This window comes from Malus domestica, chromosome 14 (genome assembly GCF_042453785.1).
Source record: "Malus domestica chromosome 14, GDT2T_hap1".
Classification (NCBI taxonomy): domain Eukaryota; kingdom Viridiplantae; phylum Streptophyta; class Magnoliopsida; order Rosales; family Rosaceae; genus Malus; species Malus domestica.
The window spans coordinates 1171636-1198203 of record NC_091674.1 but is presented as its reverse complement, the minus strand read 5'-3'; the positions used below and the strand labels follow the sequence as shown (position 1 = coordinate 1198203).

The 26568-nt window shown below is 42.1% G+C and overlaps 1 protein-coding gene and 2 long non-coding RNA genes across 4 annotated transcripts; 1 reads left to right on the top strand and 2 right to left on the bottom strand.

Moving 5' to 3' along the window:
* LOC114821133 (acyltransferase Pun1-like) lies at nt 1–1182 on the bottom strand. Its single transcript, XM_029093036.2, has one exon. The coding sequence runs from the start codon at nt 1180–1182 to the stop codon at nt 1–3; it is 1182 nt and encodes a 393-aa protein (XP_028948869.2).
* A 1511-nt stretch (nt 1183–2693) lies between these two features.
* On the top strand, nt 2694–21642 carry LOC114821073 (uncharacterized). Of its 2 annotated transcripts, XR_011575483.1 has the most exons (5): nt 2694–2852; nt 19844–19879; nt 20014–20143; nt 20525–20591; nt 21453–21642. It is a non-coding gene; the product is annotated as an uncharacterized lncRNA (long non-coding RNA). The 2 variants fall into 2 exon arrangements; XR_011575482.1 differs by lacking the exon at nt 2694–2852 and having other exon boundaries at nt 19741–19879.
* Nucleotides 7199–8775, bottom strand: LOC139191427 (uncharacterized). The gene is made up of 3 exons (XR_011575484.1): nt 8654–8775; nt 8204–8269; nt 7199–7388 (listed from the first exon to the last, which is right to left on the bottom strand). It is a non-coding gene; the product is annotated as an uncharacterized lncRNA (long non-coding RNA).
* Nucleotides 21643–26568: the final 4926 nt, after the last annotated feature.

Sequence of the window (26568 nt, the reverse complement as noted above, 5' to 3'; positions counted from 1 at the left end):
CTAATGCAGAGAAGCATATGCAAGCAGGTCCTGGTTGGTTTCAATCATGACCATATCTTCTTTTTTCAGTGTTATGTATGCATCGATGCCAATGCCATCACTTGCATCCAACAATAACATTCTGTTTTTGAAATCTTCATTCCAAGGGATGCGAATGCATGATGCCTTTCCCCATCCAAAATTGGCCGAGCCGAAAGGAAACCTACACAAACTGGTGCACATATAGTTGTCCATATCATCCTTTTGAACGAGCTCACTATACTCCTTCAGGAATTGAACTACTTCCTCCCCTCTAATTTCATTGGCATATTTTACCTTAAATTCCTCAACGCATTTCCTCATTTTTGCAACCAAGGTTTGAAGATCATATACTTCATTCTCTTCGATCTTCGTCATGGTAAAAAACACAAAATTTCCTTGTAAGTTTTCTGCGAAGGGCTGAGCCAATATTTTCCTCAGGTTCGTAGAGGACCGCCAAGTGGATGGCCTTGCAAAACCCAAGTTCGATCTTGATGCTTCCAATGCGGATTTCCAAATGAGCGCGGAAACTGCTTCAACTCGCGTCGGATTTGGCACTGTGGCACTGGCAGCTTTGGCCTTGAGAGCAGCAATCTTTGAGGCATCAAACACAAGCCTCCTTCCGATAACATTGTCAATAAAAGGTAGCGTGAGGGGGGTCTTCTTAACAAATTCTTGTGGTGGGAACAAAGTAGCTGCAACACCAAATTCTGTAGGAAGTACTACGTGATGGTCAGTAGTGCTGGCAGTGCAGCGGGCAATTTCAGCCCAGCTTTCGATGAATTTGCTGTTCGCTAAGGCATCGGCGACCTTATGTGAAATGCTGATGCCAATTGCCAATCCACCACATTTGAATACGTTGGCCTGGACTAGTACAAGATGCCCTACTTGTGCTTGTTTGGAACGCATAGGAGTTGGAATCAGTTGTCTCAGGATCTCAGAATCGGGTTTGTCCAGGATCTTGGACATGGGACAGTTGACTTGGGCTTCAAGAAATAGAGCTCCGCGGTCATCGCAGTTGATGGAAACGTTATTTTTGAATTCCCCTGCAAAAGGGTAGAAGATAGTGAGGGCCTCAGATAATGATTTCTTTAGAAGCTCGGACTTTTCAGCGACCAAAGAATGTTCATCACTGCTGCTAGGATAGAAGAGAACTTGTGGCATATACAGTTCAAGTATAAACTGGTCAAAAAGGGAGAGGCACAAATGTCTAAGGTGGTGAGGAGTTGGAGAGGATGGTTTAATAATTTCTTTGTGAATTACGTCAACCTTGATCATCTTTTTATTTTCTCCAAACTCCTTAGTTACAACTTTGAGTTTGATCAGAACGGATGCTGGAGTTGCTTGGCAGCTGAAAAGCCCAAGGTCAGTCCCCAAGCGATGGATGAGTTGTATAGAACTAACAGAGTGAGGAGTGGAGAAGATGATAGAGAGAGAGAGAGAGGGAGGTAGCTGGAGTGTGTGGAGAAGTTTACAGAGAGGTTCCTGAGCTGATGACTGAATGAATAAATTATTGGCTATCATTAGTCGTTGCCAAAACTGAGAAGAGTGAGGAGTGGAGAAGATGAGAGAGAGAGAGAGAGAGAGAGAAAGAGAGAGAGAGAGAGAGAGGTACTGGAGTGTGTGGAGAAGTTTACAGAGAGGTTCCTGAGCTGATGACCGAATGAATAAATTATGTGTGTGTACGGAGGTCCCCATAGCAGCTCTGCCGACGTGAAATTGATTTATGGGGTTTTTGAACATTAGTCCTTGCAAAAGATTAAAATTTAAAAAAAATTTTAGTGTTTACATATTCAATTTAATCCCTTGAAGCGTACTCTTATCAAAATTTATATTCAATTTTTGTTATTTAATGTGCATTTTTATTTAATCTCTCCACATTAAATTTTAATTTTATTAATATGCACATATTTAGTTCTTTAATTATAAATGAACATAAATAAGAAAATATTAAAAGAAATTTGTGATACAAAATATATAAATATACATGATTGTACTGTGCCAAAATATATATAATTGACTTTTTTGTACCTACATGTTTGTACCGAAATATATTATAATGAACCTAAATATATGTACCGAAATGTATTATATTAATGTACCTAAATATAATACCGAAATGTATGTACCAAAATGTACGTACCGAAATATAGTATCGAAATGTACGTACCGAAATATATGTACCAAAATGTACGTACCGAAATATATGTACTGAAATGTATGTACCGAAATGTATTATATTGAATTAATGTACCTAAATATTAATACCAAAATGTATGTACCAAAATATACGTACTGAAATGTATGTACCAAAATATAGTATATTGAATTAATGTACCTAAAAATCAATACTCAAATGAGAGGTATTAGGTTCGAATCTCGTGGATGATGAATTCGATACCAAATTAAGTTGTCCATGTGGCTTAGCCGTCTTAGTGTAAAATATATCGTTGTTGTGACAGCCCGTCCCGTATTATCATTTTCGTGAGTGTGAAGTTAATAAAATGCCTTGAGCGTTTTAAAGATTTAGAGTATTAGGGTTTATCTAGTTACCCTAATTTTTAAAAGTTGGTTGATTTTGGACATTTTGTTTCTTTGTGTTTGAATGATTGTGGCTTGTGGACCACATACACTCACGGATACACAGAAATCACCCCTTTTTCTTCTTCTTTCCCGTGATTCCCTCGAACTCACTCTCTCTATTCCCTTCGAGCTCTCTCTCTCTCTCTACACACGGACCATCACCAAGGACCTTCAAAACTTCACAGATCGAGGAAACAAAGACCACCATCGTCTTCATCTCGTCGATACGAGTCCATCCATACTAGTTTCAGGTAAGAAGTCCACCGTTTTCATGTCAAACCACTTACCTCCATTATGGTCACTGTTCATGCAATAATTATTGAGTGATTTTTAGGGGTTTTTAAGCTCATAGGAAGCTTTTGAATTATTCGTACTTTCCTTATAAATATCGCTTCCGCACTGTGCACATGTCTACGTCACGCTCACGTGACGGCCAGCATGCCTTGACTTCGGTCGGGGTGTGTCAGTTGTACTATAAAAAATAAAAAAATAAAAAAATAAAGAAATAAAAACTCAAATGTGTGTACCAAAATGCATGTATATGTTTGTATCGATGAATTAATGTACATATATGTTTGTATCGATGGATATACCGAAATATTCAAATATATTACCTAAATGAAGAACATACAAAATTGTTATTGGACTATATATTTGTTTGGACCCAAATTTACATCATCGGCCCGTGTAATCGAGACCGTAGAGTAAACATAGTTCTCAGCCGTCGGATGGAAAAGTGAAGATATTTTTGTTAAAAGATAATATTATGGTTTTTATCATAATTATCTTTTAATTTGAATTATCTTGACATATTCTTAAACGGGATGGATAGGATGCAAATTATATCCTCAAGTAAGAGGTACAGTTCAAATTAATTTGGATGTTTAGCAATGAACGTGCAGATTGAAAAAAAAAACTTGGGGATTTGATGATTTTAAAGTCATGGTCTTGGATAATGATGGGATAAGGAACCTAGGTAGACTAGGTCTTTTTACATGGTGATGGATGGTGTCTGATGGGGTTTTGATGATAAGAAGTTTAGGTGGGCTAGGCTTTTTATGAGATATGATAAAGCCTAACTTTTATTAGGTTTGAAAAGTCACAAAAGCTGGAGGATAGGCTTTGGCATTTCACACGGATCAATTTTGAAGGAGTCAAAGTTGCAGTTCGTGCCAAGCAAGTACAAAATACTATAAATACAAGCTATTCTGCGACAGAAAAGAGACCCCTACAAAATCAATACAAATTTGCCCTGCGCAAACTCTCACAACTTGTGATTTTTCTTTTTCCTTTCTTCGCTGACACATCTTCCGTTGGCATCAACAGCACTGTGGAAGCAACCGGTGATATCTTAAGTCGGCATAGATAGCTCTGTCACCGTAGAGTCAGTCGGTCTCGCAGTATCTTCCGTTGGTATCAACAGCACTGCGGCGAGGACGACTGGTTACCTATCCAAGTCTCGGTCGAGAAGGATTTCCGAATCCCTATTGGTCGAGGTCATCTCATCAGCCTTCTCGGCGAAGTGAGGTGTTACCAGGTTACTGTATTCGGCACATTGACAGCCGAATTTGAGATTGAACTTCGCAAATTAGCAGCCTTGTCTTCAGGCTCTAGAACCCAAGAGGCCGAGAATTGTTCCTTCCTCGGCCGCAATCGCAAGACAGAAGTCAGCAGCGCGCTCAACGCAACATCATCAAATTTACTCCTCGGCCGAGCTCGGCCGACGAGTTGGCACGCCCCGCAATCACCGAAGGACGTAGTTAGCTTAGAAAATACTCGGCCTGCGCGCCACGTAGGCCTTTGTAGTTTCTAGGGTCAACATTTTGGCACGCCCAGTGGGACCCAGTGCTAAAACTACGAAGTTCATATGATATATCAAGATTCCAATCTGGCTCAACGTAGCCGATTGTACGAGCTTTTGGAGGAATTGAAAAAACATAATGAGGAATGTAAAAAATCTTTGGAGGCAGAAAAAGTTCTTCGTGGCCATAAAGAGATGCAAAAGTCATTCGCTTGCATGTTGGAAATAAAAGCTCCTGTTACCCTGCAAGGGCAATGGGTAAATGAAGACAGGGCTCGATTTAATGACTTGCTAGATGAAGAAAATTTTCCTTACGTTTCTGATTACAGATCAATTCCATTTGAAAAATGGTTAGGCCCAAATGCCGGGGGGCAATTTTTCGCTCCAGCCGTAATTAGACATCGGCCTAAGAAAATTGTTAATTTGGCCGAAGAACAAAGGTCACCTATTTTTTCGGTCGAGACTGAAAGTGTGGTAGGCCTAGATGAAGAAATTCAAGTTTTTGAGCCACAAATCGACTCAGAAAATAATTCGTCAAAAGAATGCTCCAATGACGAACGAGGCCGAGATATTGGCCTAGCCCAAGAAACTACGCCAATTGATATGATTATTGGCGATAAAGTCGATATGGAGAAATCCTGTTCGGCTAAGTTGTTTGAATTAAACGCCGAAATTATGCCTGGGGGGCATAATACTTGTTCCACACATTCGGCGGCCGAAAATGCAAAATATTTCACCAAGTCAGAAATATTGGGAGATGATCTTTTATTCGGTTTTGGAAAATGTCAAAGTGAAAATTTTGATGTAAAAAGATCTCGGCTTGGAATAAAGCATCGTTGGCCTCCTCCTGACTATGTTTCGGCCACTTTTCTTTTCGTTTGCTAAAAATATAATTATATATAATAAATGATTTTCTTAACCATTCGGCCCTTGACCGATACTTAAGAAAATAAGAGGGGCAACAAGTGGTGTGCTCGGCAAAATTTTGGTCATTTTGTTTTTAGCCGAGCTCGACAAACAAGCCGACCTGAGAAGAGTTATTTTCGCTGCTATCAATAGTACCATGCCTATGGTTAAAGTGTGGGGACAAGTTTCAAAACCATTTAATCATGAAGATGCTAGGGTCAAAGTTTGGCCGAATAAGTCATGGTTACTGTTTTGAGGTTATATATATATATATATATATATGTATATAGTCATGATTGCTGACAATGGGTTTGATATGCATATATATGTAGGCAGGCCGAGCTGCCAAGAAAAGACTCTTCTCGACCTCGGCCAAATTTATCCTCGACCCCAATTCCAATTCTTCTCGACCCTGGTTCATAACTGTTTATCTTCGGCCATGAGTTGTTCTTTGGTCGAAAGGAGCCGTGAGTAAAAAACAGCAAGGGATGACAGTCAAAAGTACATCTGATTAGGCTGGAGATACTTAATTTCCTTAATCATTCGGCTTACGAGCCGAAGTTCAAGGAAACTGGGGGGCAATGTTTGGACCCAAATTTACATCATCGGCCCGTGTAATCGAGACCGTAGAGTAAACATAGTTCTCAGCCGTCGGATGGAAAAGTGAAGATATTTTTGTTAAAAGATAATATTATGGTTTTTATCATAATTATCTTTTAATTTGAATTATCTTGACATATTCTTAAACGGGATGGATAAGATGCAAATTATATCCTCAAGTAAGAGGTACAGTTCAAATTAATTTGGATGTTTAGCAATGAACGTGCAGATTGAAAAAAAAAACTTGGGGATTTGATGATTTTAAAGTCATGGTCTTGGATAATGATGGGATAAGGAACCTAGGTAGACTAGGTCTTTTTACATGGTGATGGATGGTGTCAGATGGGGTTTTGATGATAAGAAGTTTAGGTGGGCTAGGCTTTTTATGAGATATGATAAAGCCTAACTTTTATTAGGTTTGAAAAGTCACAAAAGCTGGAGGATAGGCTTTGGCATTTCACACGGATCAATTTTGAAGGAGTCAAAGTTGCAGTTCGTGCCAAGCAAGTACAAAATACTATAAATACAAGCTATTCTGCGACAGAAAAGAGACCCCTACAAAATCAATACAAAATTGCCCTGCGCAAACTCTCACAACTTATGATTTTTCTTTTTCCTTTCTTCGCTGACACATCTTCCGTTGGCATCAACAGCACTGTGGAAGCAACCGGTGATATCTTAAGTCGGCATAGATAGCTCTGTCACCGTAGAGTCAGTCGGTCTCGCAGTATCTTCCGTTGGCATCAACAGCACTGCGGCGAGGACGACTGGTTACCTATCCAAGTCTCGGTCGAGAAGGATTTCCGAATCCCTATTGGTCGAAGTCATCTCATCAGCCTTCTCGGCGAAGTGAGGTGTTACCAGGTTACTGTATTCGGCACATTGACAGCCGAATTTGAGATTGAACTTCGCAAATTAGCAGCCTTGTCTTCAGGCTCTAGAACCCAAGAGGCCGAGAATTGTTCCTTCCTCGGCCGCAATCGCAAGACAGAAGTCAGCAGCGCGCTCAACGCAACATCATCAAATTTACTCCTCGGCCGAGCTCGGCCGACGAGTTGGCACGCCCCGCAATCACCGAAGGACGTAGTTAGCTTAGAAAATACTCGGCCTGCGCGCCACGTAGGCCTTTGTAGTTTCTAGGGTCAACAATATTATAAAAAAAAAATTAGTTGCCTATGACACACCCCGATCCGGAGGATCCAGGTGTGCTGGCCGTCACGTGGGCGTGACGTAACCATCGGCGCGACACGGAAGCAAAATAACAATATAAATCAGCAGAAATTCAAACCAAACTCAAACATAACCACCTACGAACATAACCGGACGAGTTATAAAGTAAACACATAAGTTCAGAGCATAGGTTAACTGCAGTCAAGTAGGACTAAAACAAAATACATCACCCTCAGGTGAGTCCTACATGTCGAAAGTCTGTCAGAAAGCCGGAAAAGACCTCGAGAGCCACCAACCGCTAAATTGGAACCTGGAGGGGCGCAAAACAAAATGAGTGGGTCAGTAAAATCAAAGATTTTCCAAAACATTTCAATTAAAACATTTCTAACCCCTCACCGTAAAACCCGTATACTTTCCCAGAAAATATATATATATAAAACCATATGAAAACTCGAAACTTAAATCCCAAATCTTTAACATTTTTCAAGAAAACATGCCATGCATAAATCAAAATATAAATCAGGTGAAATAAGGAATCAATCGGAGACCCTGCAGTTGGTCCTATACGATTAATTCAATAGCTCAATATCCCACTAAGCCGGAGTCACCACAGTGACCTATACGGCCCTACTCTGCACATCACTCGGAACTACGTAAGGTAGTCTATACGATGAAAGGTGTAAAAATACGCTCTAGTGCTTCTCTCATCATATCATCAGCACGCATATCTAAGGTCACCCACCAGTCGGAACCCCTCTAATGGTCTGTACGACTGGCATGTCGGAACCCTCACATGGTCTGTACGACATCCACCTACTTGGATCCAAGGCGAGCGTGCGGTGTGGTGAATAAAATAAGCACTAACACCTAGGGTGCAAGTTATGAGCTTAAAACATCTTATCAACAATCAATTAAATGAATAAATGAACTCACCTGACTTACCTGTGCCTCCACAGCACCATGCAACATGTATGCATCATATATCAATCATATAACTCATATGCAATTCACATTTTTCAAATAATTCTATGCATGGCATTTTCTAAAATATATTTTCACATCAAATCATTTTCTGGGAAAAATCAATAGTATAAAGGTAATACGAAAATAAAACTGCCCACTCACTGATAAGTCGACGGGTCGTAACCCCGTGGCGTCCCTGGATGCGGTCGTCCTCGGAATACGTCTCACCTATATGCGAAATAACTATAAAAACGTTAATTTTAAACACATCACCAACATTTCGAAATAACTTCTCATACGATGCTCAATTTGGGTATATGAATATACCACATCGACGTTACGAGCGTCGGGAAATTTTTAGAAAAAAAATTGGAGGGCTCACGCGCCCCCACGCGCCGCACGTGGCACGGGCCTACGCGCCCCCCACGCGCCCTTCTTCTTCCTTAGGTCGCCGGACTGGTTTTTCCGGCGACCGGATTCCGGCCAATTTTAAAACCTCTTGTTCTCCTTCGTTTTTCACCCAGTTTCTTCGTATTTTATATCAATTTGAAGCCCTAAGAGTGTACTATCACGTTGGACTAGTTTTAGGGTCTAAAAATCAAGGAATCTCACCGGGAAAATTCCAAGAATTCGGCCAACCTTGAAACCCACGATCCCGACGTCCAAATCCTTCAAACGAACGTCCCCGAGCTTCCTTAGGACCTCACCAAGCTTGCTATAAGCTTGAATTCCCCTGAAACACAACATTTTATGTTCGCATGAACAGTACCCAAAAATGGAGGTTTCGGATTCCACGTGAAATCGAAGGTTTCACTTCCTAAAACTAGCACCAATGAACTCAGGACGTCAAAATGATGAAGATACATACCTTATTTGCCTCGATCCGCCAAGTTTTGAAGGGTTTTGGTGGTGGTCCGTACGTGAAGGGTGAGGGAGAGAGAGTGAGAGATCGCGGGGGAGAGAGAGACAGACACGGGGGAGGGATAGGAGGAGAGTACAGCTTGTGTGTGGTCCAAATCAACCCTAACCACACAAAATGAAATGTCCTTAATAAAAATCAAACTTTTCCAAAACTTAGGGAATTAAGCATACTAAATATCATGGCACACACATACCTTGATATCCGTCAAGGGTGATTCCGTAAATTCACGTCCCCGATATAAATCTCGGGACGGGCTGTGACAGCCTAAATGTAGACATTAAAATAGGAATAAAAAGATAAATAAAACATCAAAATATAACTAATAAATGAGATGATTAAATGTACTAGGGACTAAAATTGGATTTTAATCTTACACAAGGTTATAGTCTAAAACTCATCTTTTTTAAGGATTAAAATGAAGTTTTCTATTGATTTATACACACATATGTACACTCCTGAAAATTAAATTGCCCAGGAGGGTTTTTTTTTTTCATATGAATCTTCGTATTAAATCTAGATAAGCAAACTTAAATAATTTTTTTTTACACGTAAATAAAATATTAATTGATAGAAGAAATAGGTGTTGTGTCGAATTCTTCTATATGGAAAATTCTAGTCTCCTCATCAAATATTTAAACTCAAAAAATTCAATTGCATAAATTTTAATAACTTCAAAGGGGTTTGAGTAATTTCTCACTGCACCTCCTTGTCACCTGAAGATTCTTCTTCTTCATGGAGCTAAATGAATCCATGCCGATCTACCCGACCTGATTCTTCCCCATAGCCTCTTCGGGCTCGAAAATGATGGATAACCATCATTTACTTGTCATTTTTATTTATTTATTTATTATTAAACCAATTAATTACTTAGCACTAAAAAAATTCAAGATTATGTAGTTTCAAAAATTGGGATCTCATTCTTTTGGAACACATGAAGCACAAAATCAAAAGAAATTAAATTGTGGACCATCATGCTCTTTGGACAGTGAGTGCTTGGACAGTGCCCTCAAATAACTACAACTCTATTATTGTACGGCAGTTTGTACAACTCTATTATTGTACGCGTGTACAAGATGTTTTTCGAATCATAGCGTGATACGTGCGATTTACATGTTTTAAATGTATTTATATGCGTAAATTGACAAAAGAAAAGTTAAATATTTGAAATAAAAGAATAATCTTAGATCATGCTAGAAGAAATATATTATAAACCAATCAAAACAGCTACATTCGGTTTCTATTGAATTTACATTAAAAATAGAGAAAATAATATTTAATAAACAACTGATTGAATCATATTATTGCTAGCCTATTATGAGGCTAAGCCCACCACTCATTCCCTTAGTGTAGATAATATCGTTTGTTCAAAAAAAAAAAACTAATTATTTGACAACTAATTTAATCACATTATTATGCACGTACCAAAGACCTTGATTAGAACTGACATTACACGCCTCTTAAAATATTTTAAACGTGTTTAAAAATAGAGAAAATAATATTTAATGTACAACTGATTGAATCACATAGTACTTCCTACATAATTTGGTGTCGCAGCTACTTTGTTCCCACCACATGAATTTTTTCGAATTTTTGAATTTTTGAATTTTTGAATTTTTGAATTTTTGAATTTCCGAAAATATATATATATATTTTAAAGCTTTGTAGGTGAAACTTTGGTGTTGAAGCTTTGTAGGTGAAGCTTTGAGGTTGAAGCTTTGTTGAGCACCATGAATTGATTTTGCTTCACACTATCTTGATCAAGATAGTGTGAAGCTTTTGTAGGTGAAGCTTTTGTGTTGAAGCTTTGTAGGTGAAGCTTTTGTGGGTAAAGCTTTTATGGATGAAGCTTTTGTGGGTCAAGCTTTTATGGATGAAGCTTTTGTGGGTCAAGCTTTTGTGGGTCAAGCTTTTGTAGGTGAAGCTTTTGTGGGTCAAGCTTTTGTGGGTCAAGCTTTTGTAGGTGAAGCTTTTGTGGGTCAAGCTTTTATGGGTCAAGCTTTTGTGTTGAAGCTTTTGTGGGTGAAGCTTTTGTGTTGAAGCTTTTGTAGGTGAAGCTTTGGAGTTGGAGTTTTGTAGGTGAAGCTTTGGAGTTGGAGTTTTGTAGGTGAAGCTTTGGAGTTGAAGCTTTTGTTGGATACCATGAATTGATTTTGCTTCACACTATCTTGATCAAGATAGTGTGAAGCTTTTGAGAATTTGTAGTTGTCCTCCATTAATGAAGCTTTTGTTGGTGAAGCTTTGGAGTTGAAGTTTTGTAGGTGAAGATTTGGAGTTGAAGCTTTGTAGGTGAAGCTTTGGAGTTAAAGCTTTTGTTGGGTATCATGAATTGATTTTGCTTCACACTATCTTGATCAAGATAGTGTGAAGTTTTTGAGAATTTGTAGTTGTCCTCCATTGATGAAGCTTTGTTGAATTTCCCTTTTTTTTTTTAGGAAACTAGAAATTTGAAAATGTGGGAAAGACAACATATACAAATTTTGCTTCCACACTGTTGAGCAAGAGATTGTGATGCAAGCCACACCTTGTAGTAGCCGAAGGTTTGGATGAATAAATTGAATTTGCTCTGAAGGTCTGAGAATTGTAGTTGCCCTCCATTGATGAAGCTTTTGTTGACACCATAAATTGGTTTTGCTTCACACTGTCTTGATCAAGAGTGTGTAAAGCTTTTGAGAATTGTGGTTGAACTCATTTGATGAAGCTTTTGTTGGCACCATAAAATGGTTTTGCTTCACACTGTCTTGATCAAGAGTGTATGAAGCTTTTGAGAATTGTGGTTGCCCTCCATTGATGAAGCTCTTGTTGGCACTATAAATTGGTTTTGCTTCACACTTTCTTGATCAAGAGTGTGTGAAGCTTTTTAGAATTGTGGTTGAACTCCTTTGATGAAGCTTTTGTTGGCACCATAAATTGGTTTTGCTTCACACTGTCTTGATCAAGAGTGTGTGAAGCTTTTGAGAATTGTGGTTGCCCTCCATTGATGAAGCTCTTGTTATTGGCACCATAAATTGGTTTTTCTTTACACTGTCTTGATCAAGAGTGTGTGAAGCTTTTGAGAATTGTGGTTACCCTCTATTGATGAAGCTCTTGTTGGCACCATAAATTGGTTTTGCTTCACACTGTCTTGATCAAGAGTGTGTGAAGCTTTTGAGAATTGTGGTTGAACTCCTTTGATGAAGCTCTTGTTGGCACTATAAATTGGTTTTGCTTCACACTGTCTTGATCAAGAGTGTGTGAAGCTTTTGAGAATTGTGGTTGCCCTCCATTGATGAAGCTTTTGTTGGCACCATAAATTGGTTTTGCTTCACACTGTCTTGATAAAGAGTGTGTGAAGCTTTCTACGAGTTGTAGTGTTTGCATTGTTACAGAGGGGAAATGTTTGAAATAGATGCAAGAGGGCTGAATAGCTTGATCTTCGTATACCATGCATTGAAGTTGTTGTTGGCTTGCAATAAGACTTTGTTGGTGACTATAACTCTTGTTGGGCATAAGTGCTCCTCTAGTTGAGTTGTCAAGCTTGAGGGTTTTTGATTATTTGTGAATGCTAGGAGTTCACATGTACAAGTTGTACCACTCGTCTTCTGGTAGGTGGAATGAATGGTGAGTTGTTTTCATCACTTGGTTGGTGGTACGAAGGTGAATTCCTTCTTCCTCTGGTTGGTGGCATGAATGGCAAGTTGCCAAATGATATTAGAGTACGGGTTGTACATTTCATCACTTGGTTGGTGGCATGAAGATGAGTTCATTGTTCACCTGGTGAGTGGCATAAGTGGCAAGTTGCCAAATGATATTAGAGTACGGGTTGTACATTTCATTACCTGGTTGGTGGCATGAAGGAGAATATGGGTTGTACATTTCATCACCTGGTTGGTGGCATGAATGGCAAGTTGCCAAATGATATTAGAGTACGGGTTGTACATTTCATCACCTGGTTGGTGGCATGAAGGAGAGTACGGGTTGTACATTTCATCACCTGGTTGGTGGCATGAAGATGAGTTCCTTCTTCACCTGGTTGGTGGCAGGAGTGGCAAGTTGTCAAATGATATTAGAGTACGGGTTGTACATTTCATCACCTGGTTGGTGGCATGAAGAAGAGTACGGGTTGTACATATCATCACCTGGTTGGTGGCATGAAGATGAGTTCCTTCTTCACCTGGTTGTTGGCATGAGTGGCAAGTTGCTAAATGATATTAGAGTATGGGTTGTACATGTCATCACTTGGTTGGTGGCATGAAGGAGAGTACGGGTTGTACATTTTATCACCTAGTTAGTGGCATGAAGATGAGTTCCTTCTTCACATTTCATCACTTGGTTGGTAAGAATAAGGGCAAGATGTCTAGGCAAATTGTAGCAAGTGTCAAATGACACAAAATATGTTGAACCCTTTCAAAACACAGTTGGGTTATGTATGAATGTGTTAGAATGTATGATTGAACGAATATACAGTGAAGTTGTTCGTTTATTTGTATAGTCTTGTTGACATATACTTAGACTTTGTTTCATGTTGGAAGTATTCATGTTGAAGCTTTGAACCCGAGTGTTTCATTGCTAGGAATGTAAGAGGATTAGGATTGAGTTGTCTAAATCACCTTTTTATTGAATTCATGCCAAATAGTCTTCGTTACATAGGATGCCGAACGGCTGAAGCTTAACACTTCTTCCATACGAAGTTTTTTATTTTTGCCTCAATAATGGTTGCCAAGGGTTCTACTTCGGCCCACTTTGTGAAGTAGTCAACTGCAACGATTGCATAGCGAACCTTGCCCTTCCCTACAGGCATTGGGCTGATCAAATCAAGTCCTCATTGGGCCAAGGGCCAAGGGCTGATCATAGGAGTGAGTGGCTTGGAAGGGGAGTGAGGAATAGTTGCGTAGTGTTGACACTTATCACATGAGCAGGATATTCTGATGGCATCTTGGTGGAGTGTTGGCCAGTAATATCTTTGGCGAAAAGCCTTGTGTGCTAGGGATCGAGATCCAGCATGATCTCCACAGACTCCTTCATGTATTTCTCGAAGGATAGTTTTGGCCTCTGCGGGCATAAGGCATCTTAGGTATGGTAGGTTAAATCCCCGCTTGTAGAGTTGGTCATTAATGATCAAGTAACGGGTAGCCTTGTATCGAATATGCTTATGTTGGACTTTGTCATTTGGAAGGGTGCCATGAGCAAGGAATATATAAATCGAGGTAATCCAACTATCTCCTTGTTGTAAGTTGTACACTTCCGCAGCCATGGTGCTTGGTGCTGCTAACAATTTGACCTGAATTTTTCTCCTAATCTTGTCTTCCACCGCTGAGGCGAGGCGAGCCAAAGCATCTGCATGACTGTTTGCCGCTCGAGGAATTTGGGTGATCTGGTAGTGGAAGTGCTTGAGTAACAATTGTGTTTATGCCAGATATGTTGCCATTGAGCTATCCTTAGCGTCAAAGTTGTTGGTGACCTGGTTAACCACCAATTGGAAGTCACTGAAGATATCAATTCGTTTAACCCCAAGGTGTTTGGCCAAATGTAAGCCTGTTAGAAGGGCTTCATATTCGGCCTCATTGTTCGACGCCTTAAATTTGAAACGAAGAGCATAATCCATCACCACTTTGTCAGGGGTCGTAAGGACTAGTCCTGCTCCACAGCCCTGTTGGTTGGACGAGCCATCAACATATAGACTCCATGCTGGGGCTGTTGGTTCTATTTTCTGAGCTTCCGAGGGTAATGAAACCACTTCTTTAGGTGTAGAAACAATGTCAATAGGATATGTGAAGTCGGCGATGAAGTCTGCCACCGCTTGGCCCTTCTCAGCTGGCTTTGGTTGGTAGGAGATGTCAAACTCACCCAATGCTATTGCCCATTTGATCATTCGCCCGGAAGTGTCAGGACTTTGGAGTATTTATCGAAGATGATGATTGGTAAGCACGATGATGGAGTGTGCTTGGAAGTAAGGGCGAAGTTTTCGAGTAGACATGACCAATGCTAGAGCCAATTTCTCAATGTTGAAGTATCGTGTCTCCGCATCTTGTAAGGCCTTGCTAGCGTAGTAGACAGGCCGTTCGACATTACCATCATTTCGAATGAGAACGAAACTTACTGCTGAAGCCGATACCAACAGATAGATAATGAGAGTGTCACCAACCTCAGGTTTGGAGAGCAAATGGGCTTTACTTATGTAGTCTTTGAGGTTCTTGAATGCCTCAGCACATTCATCAGTCCATGTAATGTACTTCTTACTTCCTTTAAGTGCTTTGAAGAAAGGAGCGCATCTGTTTGTGGCCTTAGAGATGAACCTAGTTAAAGCTGCCACCTTGCCAGTAAGGCTCTGGATGTCTTTTGAAGTTACCGATTCCTTCATGTCGAGGATTGCTTTGATCTTCTCGGGATTAGCCTCAATGCCTCGTTGGCGTATCATGAAGCCTAAGAATTTGCCAGAGCATACGCCTAAGGCACATTTGTTGGGGTTCAACCTCATTCGATACCTCTTCAGGATGGGGAAAGTTTCAGATAGGTTGGTGATATGTTGGTCAACATGTTTGCTTTTGACTTGCATATTATCAACGTAAACTTCCATGCTCTTCCCAATCTGTTCGGTGAACATTGAATTGACCAGTCTCTGATAAGTCGCTCCTGCATTCTTTAGGCCGAAGGGCATGACTTTATAGCAATATAGTCCCCTGTCAGTAGTGAAGGCTTTGTGTTATTGGTCCGGAGGGTTCATGAGGATTTGGTTGTATCCTAAGTAAGCATCCATGAAGCTCAGGAGTTCACACCCTGCCGTAGAGTCTATAAGTCTGTCTATGAGATGAAGAGGAAAGATGTCATTCGGGCAACCTTTTGGAGTAGGAGATTTTCCTTGGTCGGATTCTTCTTAACAAGGGCAACATTTGCTACCCACGTTGGATAATTGACTTCACAGACGAAGCCTATGCCTTTGAGTTTTTCAACTTATGGCTTCATTGCCTTGTACCGTTCAGCGTCATAAGATCTTCGCTTCTGTCTCATTGGCTTGGTCTTAAGGTCAATACTTAAACGATAACAGATTATATCAGGAGAGATGTCTGGCATGTCCTCGTATGACCAGGCGAATACCTCAGTGTTCTCTTGCAAAAAAGAGATCAATGTCAACTGAATGGGTGGTGACAAGGTGGTACCAATCTTCACCATGCGATCCGGATAATCTTTTAAGATAGAGACCTTCTCCAACTCTTCAGCGGGTTGTGCTTGGTGGGTGAAAGAGTCATCTCGAGGATCGTCGGGTTGACTATTGCCATCGTGAAGATCTAAGTTGGCTTTGTCTGGGCTGGTCTTTATGACTTAGTCATGTATAGAAAGGGTTTCCTTGGGCACATGCAGGTGTTGTTGCTTGACCGAAATGTTGTAACATGATCGTGCACTAAGTTGATCTCCTTTGATGTAACCATTGCCATAAGGGGTCGGAAATTTCATCAACAACATATGTGTGGATACCATGGCCTTGAAATCATTGATGCTTGTGCGTCCGGAGATGACATTGTATGTTGTTGGGCAATCAACCACCAAGAAGTTAGTGGTAATGGTAGCTGTGTAAGGGCCTATACCAATGGTGAAAAGTAAGTGTATGCTCTCCAAAGGTTGCACGATATCACCGGAGAAGCTTATCAGAGGGGAAATCGAACGATCAAGTAAGTTTTCAGCTACATTAAGTGCCCTAAAAGCTTCAGCAAACATGATATTAATCGAAGCCCCCGTGTCTACCAGGATTCGTCGTACTTCAAAGTTGGCTATGTGAGCTTCTACGATTAGTGGGTCGTTGTGAGGGTAGATGATACCTCTTTCTTCCTTAGGGTAGAAACATATTGGATCCTAGTTAGGCTTTTGATACTTACCTCCCCTGATGTCTTCCACGTGAAACACTTGATGGCCAGACCTTAAAGCTCATTCACTATTTTTCATGGCCCTGTTGGAAGATTTAGATATAGGTGTGCCACCACTTATGGAATATATCACATTTACCTGGCGTTGGTTACGGTTACCCCTTGGAGGGTGAAGGAGGAATTGATCAATTTTTCCTTCACGTGCCAAAGCTTCAATATGATCACGAAAGGTGATACACTTCTCGCCGTCATGGCCGTTATGCTCGTGGTAGCAGCAAAACGTGCTCGTGTTCATCGTGGGCTTATAATCCGGGTACCTCGGCTTTGGCTTCGATATCAAATGTGTTATGCTGGGGTAAATGGCCATGAACGTGGCATTCAAAGGTGTGTATGCCTCATACCTCGGGGTAGGGGTTGTCCTGACACGTGCTTGACCCACTGTGTTGACTGCCTGGGGTCAGGGATTATCATGGTGATACCCTTGGTTATCACGATAGTGTCCCTTACTCCTTTTACTAAAATGAGACTGGTGATGATGAAAATCTTTCATTTTACCCTGAGATTGATATGTCTGTTGACTTGGCAAAGTATTAAGTAAGGTAGGGGAAGGCATTGTTGCCGTTTGAAAGGTCGAGGTCTTCTCATTTGGTTGGATCTGGCTTCCACTCCCTACTTGCTGATAAGGGGTGGTTGTGGGGGGTTTCCCTTGATATGTCATTGCCTCGGTGGAGGCATGGTTGTAAGCATGTGTCATCACCTTAGAGTAAATCTTCCAAGTGTTGGCATTGATCATGTACTTGAAGAAACAATCACGTAGGCCTGCCGTGAAAGCCTTGAGGACGGTCTTGTCATCTGCCTCAGCACAGCGAGAATACTCATGGCTGAAACGACCGGCATACTCTCGTAGTGACTCGTCCGGCTTCTAGCGAATAGTGTACAAGTCATTTGCAGAATGCAAGCGATATGTCTGGAAGATGTGTTGAGAGACAAACAGTTTCCTCAGTTCCTCAAATGAGTCTCAGGTGGAAGACGGCAATACCAGTTTAGAGCTCCGCCAGAGAGGGTGGAGGGGAAGAGAAGACATCGCTCTTCATCGGTGTGCATCTGATATGCCATGGTGGACTCAAAGAGGTTAAGGTGTTCAATTGGGTCTTCCCTTCCAGTATAGAGTTGTAAACCAAGCTTTTGTTTTGTCTTTGCTTGAAGGGGATGTCGAGGATCCTCCTTGTGAGAGGGCCAGGCCTAGGTTAGTTCCAATCAGGTATCTCAACCTGACGTTCGGCCTTCAACTTGTTTACTTCCTCAAGGAGCTGTAGGACAAGGGGGTCCTGAGTGGAGTAATGTACCACTGGGATTTTCTTTCGTAAGTCTCCATCGCCTTTTGGAAGTAGGAAAGTTTAAGCAAAGACGTGTGATTTTTCCTTGGACTCGCCGTACTGACTTCTAAGGCGAGTCTGTCGGAATATCTCAGAGTCCCCTATACCTTCATGTCCCTCTAGGACCTGTCGTTCCTTCCCTAGATTGGCAGATGACCTGGGTCGTGAGAGGAGACCGAGTCTTTCAGAAACCCTTAGGTCATTGATCTTCGAGCATATGTGGAGGGGATTATCTCGACGTTGTTTTAGGAAGTCTAAGCATTCACGATAAACGGCTTTCGATTCTTCCAACCCTTCTGCAAGGAGGTGTCTTCCTCCACTTCTCATGTTTCGGGTCGAAGCAGCTGGGTTGAGAGATGTCTCATGTTGATCAATGTTTTGATGATTAGCTCGCTCTTCATCAGGGATACCCATGTCGAAGGAAGGTAACCTTCCGAGTTGGAGGGCACCTAGATGATAGTTGATGTCCACAAGGGCAACGAGCTCGCGTGTTTGAGTATGCCTAGTTTCGTGGAGTGTCTCAAATAGCTTCTCATACTGCTCCTGGAGGACCTCATTCTTCATTGCTATCTTGTTGTTCTGAGCTTCTAGCTCATAGACTTTAGCTTGAAGAGCAACCCTCTTTCCTTCCTTCTTTCGTTGCTTCGCACTAGGTGCAAGAGGGATGTCATTCTGTATGTTATGGCTTCATTCGCTCCCCATGTTGGAGAGGGATGCCTGGTCAAAGAGAGTGTACGAATGGTGGAAACCAGCTTGACAAAGCTGAAGAGAGTGGGAATAAGTGTCGTTCCCACAAACGGCGCCAAATGTTGATGCACAAAATCAGTGAGGACTTTGGTACAACAGAAAGTGTTAAGTTTGTGACTTTCGCTAGATTGCTTCGGTCACTAGTGTGGATAAGTATGTAAATGGATAGAGACAGGGAAGCAAACACAAGATGTACGTGGTTCACCCAGATTGGCTACGTCCACGGAGTAGAGGAGTTCTCATTAATTGTGAAGGGTTTACACAAGTACATAGGTTCAAGCTCTCCTTTAGTGAGTACTAGTGAATGATTTAGTACAAATGACATTCGGAAATATTGTGAGAGAATGATTTCTATTTATAGAAGAGAGTTTCTAGTTTCATTTTGACATTGACACGTGTTGTGTTGTGATTGGTTGCTGATGTTAACACATGTTGCGCTATGATTGGCTTCTGATGTCGACACGTGTCGCGCTGTGATTGGCCTCCTAGTTGGAGGGAAACTCTTCTAGGTCCTTGACGGTATAACGTTGACCGGTGCTCAGTAGTTTCGGGATTGGTAAAGTATGGTACAAATACAAGACATCAATTAGAAACTACTAGTGTCACAGCCCGTCCCATGATTCTTTATATCGGGGACGTGAAATGGCGGAATCACCCTTGACGGGTATTAAGGTATGTGTGTGTGTGTGTGACATATTATTTAGACTAAATTTTCATAAGCTTTGGGAAATAACTTAAGTGGGATTAAAATGTTGGTTTGTAATTTATGTGGTTAGGGAGTTAGGAAAAAGAAATGGATGGTGAGGGGTTGTGATAGACCACACACACACACTTCATTCCCTCTCTCCCTCCCCCGTGTCTCTCTCTTTCCTCCCTCATGGTTTTCTCTCTCTCTCCCTCTCAAATTGTACGAACAAGCTAGGAACCTCCCATTTCTTCACGGATCGAAGGTTCTAAGGTAAGATTTGAACTCCTAGTAAGCTTGTGAGTTCGTATATGTGATTTGTGGAAGTTAAAACCCTCATAATTGTCGTGAAACCCTAACCCCGAAAATGTGCACTGTTCATGCACACGTAAAATCTTGCATTTCAGGGAATTTCAAGCTCACAGTGAGCTTAAGGAGATCCTCACGAGCTTCGGGGTACTTCGTTGGTAGAATTTGGACGTCGGAGGACTGAGAACGGAGTTTTTCAAATTTGGCCGGATTATCGAGCTTTCTCAGGTAAAATCTAGTGGATTTTAGACCTTGAAACTAGTCTATCGTGATTCTACATGTTGAGGGCTTCAAATTGATATAAAATACGAAGAAAACGGTTGAGAAATGAGGGAGAACAAGGGGATTGAAAAATCCCCAGTTTTCCGGCCACCGGAAAACACAGTCCGGCGAACCAAGGAAGAAGACGCGCGTGGGGGGCGCGTGTACCCGTGCCTGCCCTGGCGCGTGGGGGCGCGTGCCACGTAAAAAAAAAATTCTAAAAATTACTCGACGTCCGTGACGTCGATGTGGTATATTCATATACCCAAATTGAGCACCGTATGAAAAGTTATTCAAATTGTCGGTTATGTGCATTAATTAACGTTTTTATAGTTGTTTCGCATATAGGTGACACCTATCCCGAGGACGAGCGCATCCAGGGACGTCACGGGGGTTACGACCCATCGACTTACCAGTGAGTGGGCAGTTTTGTTTTTCGTATTACCTATATACTATTAATGTTCCCAGAAATTGAATTTATATGAAAGTATGTTTTCAATTGCCAAGCATGCATATTATAAATTATATGGATTGATAATTGATGCATATATATATATGTGAATTGGTGCTGTGGACGCATATGTGAGTATCAGGTGAGTTTTATGTTATTCATGTGAATCATTGATGATGTGAATTGTGTTGAGAGCTCATAACCTACACCCCTGGTGTTAGTGCTCGTATTATTCACTGCACCGCACGCTCACCTTGGATCCAAGTAGGTGCATGTCGTACAGACCATGTGAGGGTTCCGACATGCTAGTCGTACAGACCACTAGAGGTGGTTCCGACTAGTAGGTGACCTTAGATTATATGCACAGATGATTAATGAGAGAAGCACTAGAGCGTATTAATTCACCATCATAGTCGTACAGACTACTACAGGTAGTTCCGACTTATGTGCAGTGTAGTGCTGTACAGGTCACAGTTGGTGACTCCGGCAGGGCCGACAGGTCACAGTTGGTGACTCCGGCTGGATGGGATATTGAGCTATAGAATCAGCCGTACAAGACCATTGTAGGGTCTCCGGTTGATTTATTATTTCACCTGATTTATATTGATACATTCATATTATATTTTGGCATGGCATGGCATATTCTTTCTGAAAAGCGATGAAGGATTGTGAGTTGAGCTTTTGATGATATATATATGTTTATATACTATTTTTCTGGGGAAGTATACAGGTTTTACAGTGAGGGGTTAGAAACGTTTTAAATGAAATGTTTTTGAAAACTTTGGTTTTACTGACCCGCTCAATTTTGTTGTTGCGCCCCTCCAGGTTCTAGTTAGCAATTGGTGGCTCACGAGGTTTTCTTCGACGTTCTGACAGACTTCCTGCATGTAGGACTCACCTGCGGGTGTTGTATTTTAATTATAGTCCTACTTGACTGCACCTAGTTTTTATGCTCTGAAATCGTGTACTGCACACTTTAACTCACTCTAATACTGCTAGTAGTTGATTTTTATTCCTTCGTATTTCTTATTCCCTTTGCTTCCGTATCGCACTTATGGTTACGTCACGCTCACGTGGCGGCCAGCATGCCCTGATTTCAGGATCGGGGTGTGTCAACTAGCATCAATTATAAAAGAATAATATATAATATATATATATATATGTATATATATATATATATATATTAATAATATATATTTTTGGTTGGGTATGGGATTCCCAAAATATAGAGAAGCCAATCCCGAATGAAATTTCGGTTTGGGAAATTTTTGGTTTGGGATTGCGATTTTTTCGGTTCGGTTTGGGATTTTTAGGAATTTTTTCCACCCTTAAGCTAAGGCGTGTGTAGACATTGAAATTTCGTTAAAATAAATGTTAGCCATCGCATTAAAATTACATTTGTAAACATTGAAATTTTAGTGAAATAAATGTTGACCATTGCATTAAAACTACAACAATCCATCCAAATTCACCTACAACAATCCATCCAAATTCACCTACAACCTCCACCCAAATTCACCTACAACATACACCCAAATTCACCTACAACAATCCATCCAAATTCACCTACAACAATCCATCCAAATCCACCTACAACCTCCACCCAAATTCACCTACAACATACACCCAAATTCACCTACAACAATCCATCCAAATTCACCTACAACCTCCACCCAAATTCACCTACAACATACACCCAAATTCACCTACAACAATCCATCCAAATTCACCTACAACCTCCACCCAAATTCACCTACAACAATCCATCCAAATTCACCTACAACCTCCACCCAAATTCACCTACAACATCCACCAAAATAAATGGATGGTGGTGGTTCATTCCCAAAGTCTATAAATAGGCTCCTCCATCAAAGAATCAGGGGAGGATTTTTACATACACTTTCTCTACTCCCAAATTGGAAGAGAAGTCACACCACACCAAAGCCTTGAAGCCTCGAAACTTAGAAGCTCTCAAGCAAATCCCGAAGGATCAAGAAAGCCCTCTTCGTTCTTCGTGAAATCCTCCTTCAAGATCAAGCCCCAACGCCCCTTGGAGAACTTCCACTCATTCAAGATCAAGCCCCGACGGCCCTTGAAGAAGGTGTTCATCACTCATCAACTGTTCGTCCAAGATCAAGCCTCGACGGCCCCTGGATCAGCAACACTACCTCTACGCGTTTCAAAGATAGAATCAGAGGCCAAATTCGTAGAAGAGATTGTAACCCCTAAATCATTAATACAAATATTATTTTGTACACGTGTTCTTGTCTCATTCGTTTCAGGAATTTTCCGTGTTTACAAATTTGGCACGCCCAGTGGGACCGTCTCTACCTCTCATCTCTATCTTTGAATCCACAACAAGCACAAATGGCGTCAAGGAAGGCCCAAGTTGTTCTCGCTGCCAATGCAAGAAACAAGAGCGCCATCACGACAGGGGGCGTCACTTCAGGCATCATAACTCGGAGCAAGGCAAAAGCTCTTTCTGCCGCCTCTTCCGCCCCTGCATCAACTCCGCCAAAGGCACAAGAGCACCCGAGGCACAAACCGGTGATCACCCTGGCCTCGCTCAGGGCGCCAAGAGAGGAAAGCCAGAGGAAGTACTCTGAATCCTTACTTTCTGATGCCGACTCAAGCAGCGGCATAGCTATGCAAGTCATGGTGGCTGGAGCGACTTCAATTGAGGAGCAGCTGGCTCAGATGAGTGAAACAATCGCAAAACTCACAAGGACTGTGGAGGACAAAGACCTGCAAATCGCAGCGCTCGTTAACCAACTAGATGCAAAGCCCGATGAGAAAGTCAGGCAAGGGGATAATCTAGTAAAGAGGGAAAACGACGAGGATGAGGAACCTCCAGTGGAGAACGTCGAAGAGACACTGAAGCTGGACCAAGCGGCGACACTCATGGGGTCTCTCTCTATCCAGCAGCTGCAGGAAATGATCGCCAACACCATCAAGGCGCAGTATGAAGGAAGCTCACATGACTCCGTACTATACTCAAAGCCCTACTCCAAGAAGATTGACGCTTTGAAGATGCCAAAGGGTTATCAACCACCAAAGTTTATGCAGTTCGATGGAAAGGGGAACCCGAAGCAACATGTCGCCCACTTCATTGAAACCTGCAACAATGCTGGAACAGAAGGAGACTACCTCGTTAAGCAGTTCGTGCGCTCGCTGAAAAGCAACGCCTTTGACTGGTACACCGACCTCGAGCCCGAGTCTATCAACAGTTGGGATCAGCTAGAAAAGGAATTCCTCAACCGCTTCTACAGCACGCGCCGCACCGTAAGCATGCTGGAGCTGACCAGTACGAAACAGTGGAAGGAGGAACCCGTCGTCGACTACATCAATAGATGGCGTTCATTAAGTCTGGATTGCAAAGATCGGCTTTCTGAAACCTCTGCCATTGAGATGTGTGTTCAAGGCATGCACTGGGGGTTACATTACATTCTCCAAGGCATAAAACCAAGAACGTTTGAGGAGCTGGCAACGCGTTCCCACGACATGGAGCTGAGTATCGCCAATCACGGAAAGAATGAGCCGATCACCCACTTCAAGAAGGATAAGGTGTTCGCCCCGAGTGTGGACAAGACTGGAAAAAAGCCTGCCAAGGAAACTTTTACTGTCAACACTACCCCCATCAAAACTCCATCTGCGCCTATCAAGACCACCTCTGCGCCTATCAAGATTTCCTCCAAGACCAAGGCAAATGAGACAAAGAGAAGTGAGCCTCCTCGCACCCAAGACAAGTATAAAAACACCTTGAGAGAGTTGGAGCAAAAGACGTACCCTTTTCCTGACTCAGACGTGGATGCGATGTTAGATGACTTGCTGGAAAAGAAGGTAATTGAGTTACCAGAGTGCAAGCGCCCTGAAGAAATGAATCGAACGAACGATCCTAGGTACTGCAAGTACCATCGTATCGTAAGCCATCATGTGGGCAAGTGCTTCGTCCTCAAAGAACTCATTATGAAGCTAGCGCAACAAGGGAGAATCGAGCTAGACCTTGAGGACACAGCCGCAACACATACTACTACGGTGGCGTTCGGATCCTTCGATCCCGTGCCTCTCCAAACGACACCCGACCATTCCTATCAATGTGCAAGCTACACGGCGCCATCTACTCAACCATCGCCGGGGGCAAACGAACAAGATGCGTATACTGATGATGATGAAGGATGGACATTGGTGACCTACAAAAAAACAAGGAAACCAAAACCACAAGCCACAAGACCAAAGGTGGAACAAGTGAGAAAAAACCGTCGCCGCAACAGTAGGAAGCCTAAAAGAAACGTAAAAGTCAATAAGCCAACGTATGCTGGGGAACCCATGGAGCAAGAGCCACGCATTCCTGTCTCCTTGCGCGAGTACTTCCCGAATGACTTCTTCCAACAGTGCACTATCGCTGCATGCCATATGGTCGAAGTAGAAACGGAAGAACCTCCAAAAGGCAAAGATATCACCACTGAGGGAGAAAAAACTCTCACGCTCGAAGAAGGTCTGCCAACACATTTTAGCATTGAGGAAGCGCTACGATTACCAAAGAAGATGCGAATAGCATTAGCAGCGGTCTTGGAAAGTCCCAATGAACATGAAGTGCAAGAAAGCAAGAACGAAGGCTTGAAGCTTCGGCCACATGAATGTGCCACATGTTGTGCTATCGAGGATGCAATCCATTTCACCGACGAAGACTTGCTGCTAGGATCCAAGCCTCACAACCGTCCTCTCTTCGTCTCTGGGTATGTAAAGGGGCACAAAGTCAACCGCATGCTCGTGGATGGTGGATCAGCCATAAACATCATGCCAAAGTCAACAATGACTACAATCGGCATCAAGGCAGATGAGCTGTCCCTAAGTCGTCTACTAATCCAAGGTTTTAATCAAGGAGGACAAAGAGCGATGGGCATGATCCGAGTGGAGATGACTATTGGTGAACTCAAGTCGAGCACGATATTCCACGTGATTGATGCAAGAACTTCCTACGGCTTACTCTTAGGAAGGCCTTGGATCCATGCGAATGGAGTAGTACCGTCCACCCTTCACCAATGCTTAAAATTCTACCGAGAAGGAGTGAAGGTGATCTATGGCGACACCAAACCATTCACTGAAGCCGAATCACATTTCGCAGACGCCAAGTTCTACATGGATGAAGACATGGTACCCGAAGCTCTTCCAAAAGAAATCAAATCCACGGGCAAAGCAACACCTAAAAAGCAGGAGCGACAAGCCATGCCCAAGAAGCAAGAAGAAGAAGTTACGCCGTCTTCAAGCAAGAACGATAATGAGCTGGCTAAACGAGCAACAACAAAGGGGAGTAGGATGCCCTCAAATGGACCAAACATACCCGTCTTCCGATACATCCCGATGTCGAGAAGAAAGAATGGTCAATCTCCGTTCGAAACTGGAGCAAACAAAGCCGATGCACAGAGGCATATGGATAATGTAAAGTTGCTCAAGACGAATGCAGTTTTACCTTTGACACAGCTAGGCGGCACTAAGGTCGCAAGACTACCACAAGGCTTCATAAAAGCTCTACCGAAGGGGGTGGAACCGAGCTTTCTCCCAACCCAGAGGACCGAAGAAGGTTTTGATCCAAACGCCTATAAACTCATGTCGAAAGCTGGCTACGACTTCGCTTCTTCTTCGAATCATGAAAAGAAGGTTTCAAACACCATTAACAATAAAGAACGTGACCTCACCGAGACTCAAAAGAAGTTGAAGAAGCACGGTTACGGAGTTGATAACAACAAAGCTGGACTAGGCTTCACACCAAATGCACCCGTGAAGATTTCAAGCAAAGCGGAAAATGCTAGCACCCAACACATCAGCGTGAGTATTGAACAAGATCATAATGAGCCTAAATCCACCCCTTGGACGTCAGTCTTCGATAGGATGAATCGTTCAAGATCCAGAATGTCAGCACTTAACCGCATTGGTGGTCAAA

Bases quoted from the DNA above. Each gene is read 5' to 3' on its own strand.
- LOC114821133 (XM_029093036.2), bottom strand. From the start codon at position 1,182: ATGCCACAAGTTCTCTTCTATCCTAGCAGCAGTGATGAACATTCTTTG.